Raw genomic sequence first — 13,626 nt, 5'->3', positions numbered from 1 at the left:
GGCAATATGGTCAAACCCTATCACTACGAAAACACACAAAAATTAGCCAGGAATGGTGGCGCATGCCTGTAGTCTTGGCTACCCCGGGGGGCTGAGATAGGAGAATCACTTCAGCCCAGGAGGTAGATGCTTCAGGGTACCGAGATCACACCACTGCACTCCAGCCTGGGCAACAGAGTGAGACCTTATCTCATGAAAAAAAAAAAAAAAAAAAAAAGAGACCAAACCTACACAGCACTCACTCCAAGGAAGCTAAATAGGAATACCAGCTCCCCTGGTGAATGCACTACATAACGAGTTGTCAGCAAGTTTTAAAGTTAAGGCTTTGTCACTTTAAACAACAGGGTGCCACTGTAGACCCAACGTAAAAAATAAAAATTTAAAAACAGTGAGAAATGTTGCGTCTATACACATAACATAGGAAAAAAGTAAATAATAATGCTGTTAAGAACTCAGAGCAAAAAGTCATCAAAATACACATTCACATAGGTCTTAACTGTAGATAAGTTTTTAGTGTTAGTGACAAAAATCAGTCTCTCAGATTGGAAGAAAATATTTGCCAAACATGTACCTGACAAAAGTTACGGTATCCAGAATACATATGAAGAATTCTCATAACTCAACATTAAGACAACAAACACAAGATATTTAAACAAACATCACAAAAGCTACAGATAAGTAAATGAAAAGACGTGCAACATCATTAGTCATTAGGAAAATGCAAATGGAAACCACAATGAGCTATCACTACATACCTACTAGAATGGTTAAGATAAAAAAAAAAGTGACAATACCGAATGCTGACAAAAATGCCAAGCAAATGGAATTCTCACACAATGCTAGTGAGATGGTAAACTGGTACTGCCACTTTGGAAAACAGTTTCACAGTTTCTTACAAAGTTAAACACAGTTTCTCATAAAGTTAAACATATACTTACCTTACAACCTAGCAATCCCATTGGTACGTATCTACCCAGGAGAAATGAAAATATGTTTATGCAAAGACCTGCATGCACATGTTTAGAGCAGCCTTATTTATTGTATCTCAAAACTGGAAACAAACATATATCCATCAACGGGTGAAGGCATAAGCAAAATATGGTACATCTCTATAGTGAAACAGTATTCACCAAGAAAAAGCAACAAGAAAAAGCAACAACATGGATAAGTAGTAAAAGCATTATGTTAAGTTAAAAGCCGGACACAAAGAGATGCATACTATAAGATACCATGTATGTAATATGCTGGAACAGTGGTTACCAGAGGTTGGGGACACAGAGGTAACTGACTATAATGGAGCAGAAGAGAACTATCTGGGATTATGGAAATATTTTATATACGGATGTGGTAATGACTATATGACCGTATGCATTTGTGAAAACTATAACTGTATACTTCAAAAGGGTGAATTTTACTGTATGTAAATTATATCTCAATAAATGTGATTTTTAAAAAGGCACAACATATTTCTTTTTTAAAAAAAGACATAGAATAAGGAAAACCAAAAAAAGGTAGAAAACAATAAACAGAACAAAGAAAAAAAGAATATCTAGAATACACAGAAAACATATAAAGAGTTAACTATTTTTTTAGGTTGGTAAATAGAACTGTTTGGTGGAAGAAAATTTCTGAACACAGCTGCATGAGAATCTGTTCAAACATGAGACACTACATATCCTGGCTCTAATGAGTCAACTGCATCTTTGTCCCCCTTTGATAAAAGGGTTTGACAACTTCTGTCCTTTTAATTTTTTAACTGTAGGCTTTACTACCAATACAAACATTTCACAAAATAAATTTGAGAGCGTACTATTATGTGCCAAGAATTGTACAAAGTACTTTTTATGTTCTTTTAATTACATAATCATTCCATACTTAGATATTATCCCCTTTGTTTAATCAGTTAAGGAAGCTGAAAGCTCAGAGAAATTTAGTAATCTGCCAAACGTACCTTTGGCTGTAAAAAGTGATACGGTTCGGGCACATCCCCACCCAAATCTTGTCTTGAATTGGAGTTCCTATAATCCCCATGTGTTGTGGAAGGGACCTCATGGGAGATAACTGAATCATGGAGGTGATGGTTTTATAAGGGGCTTTTCCCCCTTTGCTTGGCTCTCATTCTTTCTCCTGCCACCCTGTTAAGAAGTGCCTTCCACCATGATTTTAAGTTTCCTGAACCTCCCCAGCCAAGCAGAACTGTGAGTCAATTAAACCTCTTCTCTCTATAAAAAGAAATACCCAGTCTCAGGTATTTCTTCATAGCAGCATGAGAACAGACTAATACAGTAAAGTGGTACTGTAGAGAGTGGGGTGCTGCTATAAGGATATCTGAAAATGTAGAAGCGACTCTGGAATTGGGTAACAGGCAGAGGTTGAAACAGTTTGGAGGTTCAGAAGAACACAGGAAAACGTGAGAAAGTTTAGAATTTCCTAGAGACTTGAACGGCTCAGAAGACAGGGAGATGTGGGAAAGTTTGGAACTTCCTAGAGACTTGTTGAATGGTTTTGACCAAAATGCTGATAGTGATATGGACAATGAAGTCCAGGCTGAGGTGGCCTCAGATGGAGATGCGGAACTTGTTGGGAACTGGAGCAAAGGTGACTCTTGTTAAGCTTTAGCAAAGAGACTGGCGGCATTTTGTTCCTGCCCTAGAGATCTACGGAACTCTGAGCTTGAAAGACATGATTTAAGGTATCTGGCAGAAGAAATTTCTAGGTGGCAAAGCAGTCAAGATGAAGCAGAGCATAAAAGTTTGGAAAATCTGCAGCCTGTTGATGTGACAGAAAAGAAGGCCGTGTTTTTTGAGGAGAAATTCAAGCCTACTGCAAAAATTTGCATAAGTAACAAGGAGCCAAATGTTATCATCAAGACAATGGGGAAAATGTCTCCAGGGCATGTCAGAGACCTTCATGGCAGCCCCTCCCATCAAATACCTGGAGGTCTAGGAGGGAAAAATGGGTTTCCTGGGCTAGGCCCAGGGCCTTGCTGCTTCGTGCATTCTTGGGACATGGTGCCCTGTATCCCAGCTGCTGCAGCTCCAGCTGTGGCTAAAAGGGGTCAAGGCCACTGTGAGGACAGTTCAGGCCATTGTTTCAGAGGGTGCCAGCCCCAAGCCTTGGCGGCTTTCCCGTGGTGTTGGGCCTGTGAGTGTAAAGAAGTCAAGAACTGAGGTTTAGGAACCTCGGCCTAGATTTCAGAAGATGTATGGAAACACCTGGATGTCCAGGCATTAGTTTGCTGCAGGAGTGGGGCCCTCACGGAGAACCTCTGCTAGGGCAGTACAGAAGGGAAATGTGGGGTTGAAGCCTCCCCCCACACAATCTTCACTGGGGCAATACCTAGTAGAGCTGTGAGAAGAGGGCCACCTTCTTTCAGATCCCAGAATGGTAGATCCACTGATAACTCGCACTGTGCACCTGGAAAAGCTGCAGACACTCAATGCCAGCCTGTGAAAGCAGCCAGGAGGGGGGTTTGTATTCTGCAAAGCCACAGGGATGGAGCTGCCCAAGGCGATTGGAGCCACCTCTTGCATAAGCGTGACCTGAATGTAAGACATGGAGTCAAAGGAGCTCATTTTGGAGCTTTAAGATTTGGCTGCCTGCCAATTTCTCCCATTTGGAATGGGTGTATTTACCCACTGCCCGTACCCCCAATGCATCTAAGAAGGAACTAATTTGCTTTTAATTTCACAGGTTCACAGGTGGAGGGGACTTGCCTTGTCTCAGATGAGACTTTGGATTTGGACTTTTGGGTTAATGCTGGAATGGGCTGAGACTTTGGGGAACTGTTGGAAAGGCATGACTGTGTTTTGAAATGTGAGGACATGAGATGTGGGAGGGTCCAGTGGCAGAATGATACAGTTTGGCTGTGTCCCCACCCAAATCTCATCTTGAATTGTAGTTCCCATAATCCCCATGTGTTGTGGGAGGGACCTGCTATGAGGTAATCGAATCATGGGAGTGATGGTTTTATAAAGAGCTTGTCCCCCTTTGCCTGGTTCACATTCTGTCACCTGCCGCCCTGTGAAGTGCCTTCTGCCATGATTGGAAGTTTCCTGAGGCCTCCCCAGCCATGAAGAACTGTGAGTCAATTAAGTCTCTTTTTTTTATAAATTATCCAGTCTCAGGCATTCTTCATAGCAGTATGAGAATGCACTAATACACACAGTTAAGGTCTGAACCCAGATTTGACTTCATAGCCCATGCATGATGTTCTAAACACTTTGGAATTAAGAGTTGCTTTATAAATATTTAACAGTCATGTTCCTGCAACCCCTACACAAAATAAAATGCACCACATATACAATTTTCTTATGCCCAGTGATGTCATAAAATAACAGATGGGAATCTAAAGACTTGGGTTCTTGAGTTAACAGACACTTTGTGTTATGGGTTGAACTGTGCCCCCCTCAAAATCATATTATATGTTCAAGTCTTATCTCCCAGTACCTCTGAATGTGACCTTGTTTGAAAATAGCAGCATTGTGGATTTAATTAGTTAGAATGAGATAACAGTGGAGTAGGTTGGGCCCCTAATCCAATATGACTGGTGTCCTGATAAATAGGGGAAATCTGGAAAAAGACAAATACATAGAAAGAATGCCATGTGTACACGCAGGCAGAGACTAGAGTGATGCATCCACAAGCCATGGAGTACCAAAGATTGTCAGCAAACCACCAAATGTAAGGAGAAACTCATGAAACAGCTTCTCCCTCACCGCCAACAGAAGGAACCAACCCTGCCCACACCTTGATCCTATTTCCAGCCTCTGGAACTGTGAAACAATAAATTTCTGTTGTTTAAGTCACCCAGTTTGTGGTACTTTCTTATGGCAACCCTAGCAAATGAATACATTTTATAATTATATAATTTAAATTATATAATTTTCTGTAAGTTATTTCTACATTCTAAGCCCCAGATTTCAACAGGTGCCCTTTTTCATGTTTTTCTTCTTCCAAGACCTCTTACCAAATATTTTAAGTACTTTCTACTTCATGCTATTTGAGTTACATTATCTGAATCACATGTTATTGAAAGATGGAATATATTGTTTTCAAATGAACTGCTAAACAGATAAATTATGAGTTCCTCAAAGCATAAATCTTAGCAGATTGAGAGTCTCACTTCTTTAAAAATTCACTGACAAATGCCCCTCCAATGAGAATTAACAACTAGTTTCTTATTTAGTGCTTTTATTTGCTGCATACCTTCCTCTCTTTCCTTTAGTTCTCACTAATACAGTTCAATATAGTAAAACTGCACACTTGAGAAAAGGCCAACTTCTTGGATTTCTCACTAATTTGGAGATCTTATAATGACTACTTACGGCACTAATCATCTTTGGTGATATCCAATTTGCTGAACTTCATTTCCATAATGTAATTTCTCATTTTACAATTCCACATTCAAAAACCTTTTAGATCTGACTACTATCTGGCACTTTCAAAATTTATGTTTATTTTTGTGATTCTCTTCAATTTTGAACACTTCCTTCCCTTGCTTTTACATCTCCATTGTCTGGTTTTTGTTCTTTGGGTATTTTTTTTGAGACAGGGTCTCACTCTGTCTCCCAGGCTGGAGGGCAGTGGCATCACCTTGGCTCCAACTGCGAGGCTGAAGTAACTGATCCTCCCACCTCAGCCTCCAAAGTAGCTGAGACTACAGGTATGTACCACCACGCCAAGCTGATTTGTGTATTTTTTGATGTAGAGATGGGGTTCCATCAGTTTCTTTAATTTTTCCAAGATCTTTCAACTTCCACTCTTGTGGCAAGCCCCTACCCCACCAACTTGCCTAACTACTATTTGGATTTAATTTTTTTTTTAATCCAACAGTAACATTTTCATTACCTTTCAGTTTTCCTTCTAAAAATATTAAAACATAAAACTGGCAAATTTCCCTAAAACCAACCTATGATAAGAATAATAGGAATCCTACTCATTTGGTGATTTGAGAAGTTCAACAAGACATCAGGTATACAAAAGCAGATGCCTAAGGTGAGACATGAAACTACAGAACTTAGGAAAACCAATTCTATCTGAAGATATTATACCAAAAATTTCTACCTGTTTTAATTTTAGTAACTGCAAATAAATTACTTTTATCTTCACCAATGGATCATTAGCAGTTTAAGGAACTGGTTGAAGAAATACTCACAACATAATTTTAAACAGAGGGTAAGAAGGAGGACAAGCCAAATGCCCAAAAGAGAGTCCAGAAACAACCTTAAATAAACATGGAACCGTAACATATGATGAAAGTGGTGTTTCAAACCACTTGGAAAAAGATGAGTTATTTAATTAATGCTACCCAGATACATAATTAGTCATGTGGAAAAAAAATAAAAACATCCTTAAACTCCTTAAACTAAACTCCTTAAACTAAAATAACTTTCACAGGAATCAAAATTCAAGTATAAATTTTAGATGAAAATATATCTACATTTATATATAGAGAGTCTTTGACAGAGAAACACCTATCTAAACAAGTAAATATAGAAGTCACAATAAAAGATGCCAATAAGAGTATGTAAAAATCTAAGATTTCTCTAGGGCCTAATATAGACTATAAAACAAGCAAAGAAGAAACAGACAAGTGACGATGTGGGGGAAAATATTTGCAACAAATGTGCCAAATGGCTAATTATCATATGAAGAGTTTCCACAAGCCAACAAGAAAAACCAAAAAAAGTACATAAGCAACTGGAAAAGGAAAAAGAAATAAAAATGGCTATAAATTATTAAGTTACTCAACCTCATGGATAAAAAGTGCAATTTAAAATAATAAGATACCATTTTAATGTAGCAGTTTGACAAATACTTTAACATTTGCCAACACCCAAATTCCTCAATACTTGCGGGTAGGGAGAAACAGAGGCACTCATTCACTACTGGTAGGAGTGAGGAGTGGTACTGTTTGGAAGCAGTATTTGACAAAAACTAAAAACAAATTTTAAAGTACATATTTGTTTCAATAACGACTGTAATAAAAATTGGCATGATTTAAGTGTGCAAAAACAAGGACCAGGCAAATAAATATATCCATACGATTCAACAGAATATCATAGTTAATGTGTAAGATTTATTAAAACAAGGTGCAGAACGAAACGCTTAATATGATACCATTTGTGTAAATATTTATGAAAGATATAAACAAATCCTTGTATAGGCTCACACATTTTCTGAAAGGATGACCAGAAATTTAAGTTTCGTTGTCCCTTGAGTGCAAGACTAAAAAGCAGCATGTACTTCTTAAACTTTTTAATGCCATGAATTACAATTTTTATCATGTGCACTTTACTTAAAAAATAGAATTTAAAAAGTAAACAGTGTAAATTCTCCATAAACATTTGCTTTTAACTGAAACAATTACAACTAACATATTCAGAATATCTACTATGTGACAAATTTTGTAGCAGGGGCTGGGTCTTCTAAGTATCAAGCTATAATAACTGAAGAATTCAACTGTCTTTCTACAAACACTTATTCTACATACAAATAGCTCTTTTTACACAAAGTAAGGGAATACTATTTTTCCTCTCACCTACTTACTGTCAATTCTTTCACATTAAGGAATAAATTCTCTCAAGACATATTTTCTTCCTTGAAATTATTTCACCCACTTTATTATCACACAACTAAAGAACATTCTTTTTATAAGACTGATTTAATCATTAAACTAAGAATGAACTTAAAATGGATCAGGCTCTATCAAGAAATGTGGGCTCAGATGCTAGATGCTTAAAATGGATTAGGCTCTATCAAGAAATGTGGCCTCAGGGCTCAAGATCCACCAACAAATAATATAGTAATGAATGGTTATAGTAAAGTCACATCAACTCTTCAAGCCCAGATTTCTTCATATGTGAATGTTATCAATTTCATAAGGGTGCCATATAAAGAAATTAAACATTTATATTCTTTGTATTCCGACATGAAGTGATATAGGCAATAGCCCATATTTAAGGAAAAAAAATGCCAAGAGATGCCTATTAGTATTTAATGAGGAATATTACTATTACATTTATTTATTTAACTAAAGTACACACTCTAATTTGTAAACTTCATCCTGAGTTCACTGAATTCAGTTATATTTTCAATTTCCTTTAAATATGTAACATGGAGTCTGTGAATCCACAGGGCAAGGAAAAGTTCAAGTTCAATAATATAAATGCTTGTGTTTTTTCCTATCATCTGTTTCATTGTATCTAAGACTACCACACAGATTTTGCTGCCTCATTCATTCTTTTTACTTTTACTTCTATTATATCACCTTTAAAGAATTCAAATTGTTCCACATTCCTACTCATGTCTTTTACTATGTACTACAATGAAAGTTATGCATGTACATATACCTGTAACAAAAATCATTTACAATAAAGTAACAGTTTTCTTCCTGAGAAGATGGATGTAAATGTTTATTTAAAATTTTCTTTTCTCGAAATAAGCCAGGCAATATTATTATAGTCCATAATTCAAGACAGAATAACTGTATCTAAATCCACAGAAACTAGCATGAATACTACTACTTAGGGAACAATAAAGATAAAATTTAATTCCTCCCCATTTTTACATCAATCATTATGCTACTTTCAAACATTTAAGCATTGAAACTAATAAACATCCAATAATACGCAAAAGAAGGGGAGTGGAGGATCAAGGAAAAACACTTCAAGATCGCAAGGTACATTTCAATCCACTATTCTGTCCCCTGACATGAATAATGATCTATCTTAGAAGAAAAACACCCAAAATATTAAACTAGATACAATTTCTAAACACATTACAATGTACCACATACCAATTAAAATAAATACTGAGCCTTTATGTTAAAGCTATTTCTTAAAAATTGTCTCTAAGAATAGAGAGTAGTAGTTTCATTATCGACACTTCCAAACACTTTTTCTGTGTTTCTCTAATTTGATATTCAATTCTAAACTTTTGTTTTCAAACTTTGAATATACAAGGGGGGAAATAATGTATAAAAAATAATGTAAAAATACTGTAAGATTTTCCCTAACTGCATAACAAACGTGTGCTAAGTTAGGATTAGATATTAACAGAAATCTGAAGTATTACATATATATATATATATATATATATATATATATACTCTAACTTTTGTAAGCCATATAAATTCTATCACAAAATGTGACTTCTCTTTGAGTGAGTTAGTAAAATCTGTATTTTTGTTTTAACATACCCATTTTCAGATTTTAACTACAATAGCTCCCTTAACTGACCTCTATTTAATTCTCGGGCCTTAGCCAACACTTTTTTTTTTTTTTTTTGCCCATGGCATGCTGACCATTCTTAACTAGTATGCTATTTTTTGTATAATCAGGCATTTCTAACTAGTTGGGTTAAAAGCTTAACAAGTCATTGGTTGTTCCCAAATCTGTTTATGTCCGTTTACTTGTTATAGTTCTTACATATCTTAAACATTATTTATGTCTAATGACTATGAGTGCAAAAAGGAACAGTTGTTTCTATATAATAAGTTAAATGTAAATTAAGTAGGCCGGGCGTGGTGGCTCACACCTGTAATCCCACCACTTCGGGAGGCTGAGGTGGGTGGATCACTTGAGATCAGGAGTTTGAGACCAGCCTGGCCAACACAGTGAAACCCCATTTCTACTAAAAATACAAAAATTAGCCAGGCATGGTGGCACGCAGCTATAGACACAGCTACTTGGGAGGCTGAGGCAGAAGAATTGCTTGAACCTGGGAGGTCGAGGTTGCAGTGAGCTGAGATCATGGAACTGCACTCCAGCCTGGGTGACAGAGCAAGACTGTCTCAAAAACAAAACAAAAAAACAAAAAAAGAACAACAAAATGTAAACTAAGTAGAATGACTCAACAAAGGTGAGTTATTCTTTCAAAGGGTGTTGAATTAGATAAAAGTGACATAACTGCAAAATATAAGGGGAAATCATAAAAAGTTAGAAGGAGCCTATACTTAGGGTTTTTCAAAAGTTATCTTTAGACTTTTATTCCACGTTAGAGATATCAAAACTGCAAATAGTAAATCACGTGTGAGGAATATAAGAACAGCTTCTCTCAACTCCACAAAGAGATGGCATTAGCTCAATGTTAAAAAGTTTATATTTTTTAAGTTAAAATTTTAGAACGTTACCTACAAGATGTATTATTTTTAAATTTTCAGTAACCTACAAAGTAACTGTCCCAGCCTCAACAAATAAAAAGCCTTCAAACTTTTTTTTTCCCTGAAGTCCTTAAACCGGTTTGATATACCCACTAGATAAAAACTACCTGTCTATGCAAAATAACAATATGTAGCAAAAAGCACAGTAAAATAATTTTATGGAAAAAAGTATTAAAATGTATATTCTACAAGGGCAAGGATCTTTATCTTATTCACAGATGTATCCTGAACATGTAGAACAGTTCCTGGTACGTGGCTGACACTCAGTAAATATTTGTTAAATGAAGAAGAAAAGGAACTTACTGTGATGACAGCCTTGCTAAGACAGATGGATCCCCTGCAGCCATACTCTGTTTCGTCTTCAGATTTGTAGTAACTCAGAGCATTATTTTTCAAAACTACCCAACGATCCTGCCACCCATGAATGTAGTTTGTCCACTGGGAGTGGGAAGGGGAACGGAAGGGAGAAGGAAACAAAAAAGAGAAGTATTTTAGAAATCCAAACTTTTTGAAACAGCAATGTAATTTTAAAACCAAAACGTGAAAAGTCCAACTTAATTCTAGGCATAAACAGTAAAATGATTACAGAAAGTGAAAAGTTGAGATTTTCTAGATTGCATAATGATTTTCAGTAATTTTTACAATATTATAAATAAACTGTTAAGAAACAAAATATACCATTTTCTTCTAACATTTGAAGAATAAAACAAAAGCCAGATTTTGGTTAAAATTATTGTTTGTTCTCTGTGTGCTTTCATCCTCTACTAAGTACCTTCATGATACTTGTTTTGGTCCTTGTCATAATTAACATATTCAACAGAGAAGTATGTTCAGTTAGGTATGGAGTCTCTCATTTTCTGACACCAAAGACTGCATGAAGCCTTCTAAATCAATGGAAGTATAAAGTCAATTATTACTAAACTCTACTTTTGTTGTTATTCCCATATGAAAATTTATAATGGTCATAACTATATCAAAATAAAAATAATAATCTTTAGTAAGTTGGCATCAACTTTAACTTCTCCTCTACAGAACTGAATAATATTTAAAATGGCCAATTCATTTTCCAAGTTTCTCTGAACATATATTTTTCAAACTCAAGAGTAATAAAACAAAAATAAAATTGGTTTTCAAAAACATATTGGATTGCCTTCAATACCTTAAAAGAGTTTCTGTGTTGCTAAAGTCTTGCTGCACAGTGAAGATCACAATAAACTGGAAAAGGGAGAAATGTAACCTTTACAGGACTACTTATTTTTGCATGTTTTTATCTATGCTCTGGGGTTTTAAGTATAGAAAAATCTCAAAACTATCTGCCAATTCCAAAAACTAATTAAAAATGGATTGCCAAAATATACTGCATTGGCTCAGGCTCTATATCCACTGAGAAATCTTTTTCTATTCTCTAATTAAGCATTTTTGAGATTTATTCAGTTCTTAAATTTTCTTTTATTTTGTATTTTTTTGAGACAGGGTCTCACTCTGTCACTCAGGATGGAGTGCAGTGGCACCATCTCAGCTCACTGCAACCTCCCGGGCTCAATCTTCCTTCCTCCTCCTCCCAAGTGATTGAGACTACAGGTGCGTGCCCCCACGTCTGGCTAACTTTTTGTAGTGATGAGGTTTCACTATGGTGCCAAGGCTGGTTTCAAACTCCTGGGCTCAAGGATCTGTCTTCCTTGGTCTCCCAAAGTGCTGGGACTACAGGTGAGCCACCATCCCTAGCCAGTTCTTAATTTTTCTAAGCCCCATCATTACAACCCCTCTCTGAGAACTCATCCAAGCTGACAATTTAACTCATTCTAGTGGCTCCTAATCACCACTTCCTTATTTCTAACCACTTGTGATGTCCCACCACTTAGACAGAGGCTTGAAATAAATGATAGTTACCAACAAAACTGAATTTACTTCTATAAGGTGTACTTCCTTCCTATTTTCCTACTTCTTCTTTCCTGCTACTTCTGCTCAGAGTCTGTGTATTAGATATACAAACAGATTAGTGTATACAGGATTAAACAGGCTCAACTACTCTACAACTCACGTGAAGAGAGTTTTGACAAGTTACTTTTGTAAGCTTCAGTTTCTTTGCCTGTTGATTGATGGCTGAATAAAATAATGAAAATGCCTAGCATAGTCACAGAAGATACTCCTAAGTGTTCCTTCTCAATATTTATAGCCCATCACCAAAACCTGCTTATCTTTCCTTCATAGTAAACCCTTAAATTTGCCTCCTCTTCTCATTTTCAACTATTCCAATCAAATTACCCAGTTCCTGTATTCCTTACAGGACTTAATCTTTTCTCTAGTATCTTCTGTGTTTTTCATAATTTACACAAGCTCATTTACTTACTAAGCATGTTTGCTTACTTTTCTTACATGTTGACCGTATTGAGTCTCCAGCTCCAAAACTTACATGGACAGCTTCCCACTGACTGTCATACAAATTGTTTAGGGCATTCAAGACCCACCATGGATTAATCTTACCTCATTTATAATTACCACACTTCATAAGGCTAAATTTTGTGACAGTGGTCAAGTTACTTACTCTGTGTTCTTTTCTTTGTCAAACTCTGTCTCTCAGAGTTAAGTTTAAACAAGAATAGACTTAGAACAGTGCCTGGACATAGTATTTTCTGAATCTGAGGAAGAGTTATACATGGCTAATGAAGCTTAACCTTCAGCATTTCTCACTAGAACAGAACTCTTTCAATATTAGAGAAGGGACCCCAGCAATTATGTATCCATAATTCAATATTATGATCTTGTAAGAGGCTGAACAAACTATATCAGCTTCAGGACTCTTTTCTCAGTAAGCTGTTAGCTGTTATTATGACACCTGGAAGACAAGTTTTTTGTCTTTTCTCTGCTCTCATAATGTTCCCTCACTCTTCCCCATTTAACAAATACAGACAAGGCAATATACTAGACATTGCAGGAGAAGTGAATGTTACTGTGGCAAACAGGCCAGCAAACACAAACACAAGAGAAAAAAATATATATTTAGAATAAAACAAAATGCTATGGGAATTCAAGTGAAGGAGGTCTTGAATGATGGCAAAATACAAAAAGGCTTTACGGAAAGGACAGTATTTGACTTGGACTCTTAAGGATGGATAGAATTTCAAACAGTTTGGTGTGTGCAAAAACAGAAGGTAAACCATGAAGGATGGAGGAAATTCAGAAATTGAATGAGATTATTTTATCCAGCCTTAGTTGCTCTCAAGTCCTACTAAGGCATGCATCTTTTCCCCACCATGATCCATCACGATACTTGTTATAACCAGATAGAATTATTGTCTATCAAGTATTTTTGGAATCTATACACTTAAGTGATTTATAAGAAATATGCTTCATAGGTATTTCCATATATTTCAGATTACCATATGGAAAATACCCTTTGAACTGGTATATTTCTAATATAAATTTACCCAAGCCCATTCCAAATCCACCCCATTTTGGGG

The 13,626-nt window shown here is 36.1% G+C and overlaps 1 protein-coding gene across 1 annotated transcript in view; it reads right to left on the bottom strand.

Moving 5' to 3' along the window:
* COL4A3BP (collagen, type IV, alpha 3 (Goodpasture antigen) binding protein) overlaps positions 1-13,626 on the bottom strand; it is a 155,336-nt gene that overhangs the window by 138,718 nt on the left and 2,992 nt on the right. Inside the window, exon 3 of the mRNA XM_011996488.1 lies at positions 10,469-10,603. Within this exon, the coding sequence (XP_011851878.1) occupies positions 10,469-10,603 (135 nt within the window). The remainder of the gene's footprint in view (positions 1-10,468; positions 10,604-13,626) is intronic.

The sequence above is a fragment of the Mandrillus leucophaeus genome, unplaced genomic scaffold, assembly GCF_000951045.1.
Source record: "Mandrillus leucophaeus isolate KB7577 unplaced genomic scaffold, Mleu.le_1.0 Scaffold114, whole genome shotgun sequence".
NCBI lineage: Eukaryota > Metazoa > Chordata > Mammalia > Primates > Cercopithecidae > Mandrillus > Mandrillus leucophaeus.
The sequence above is the reverse complement of the archived record's forward strand: the minus strand, read 5'-3'. Positions and strand labels throughout refer to the sequence as shown.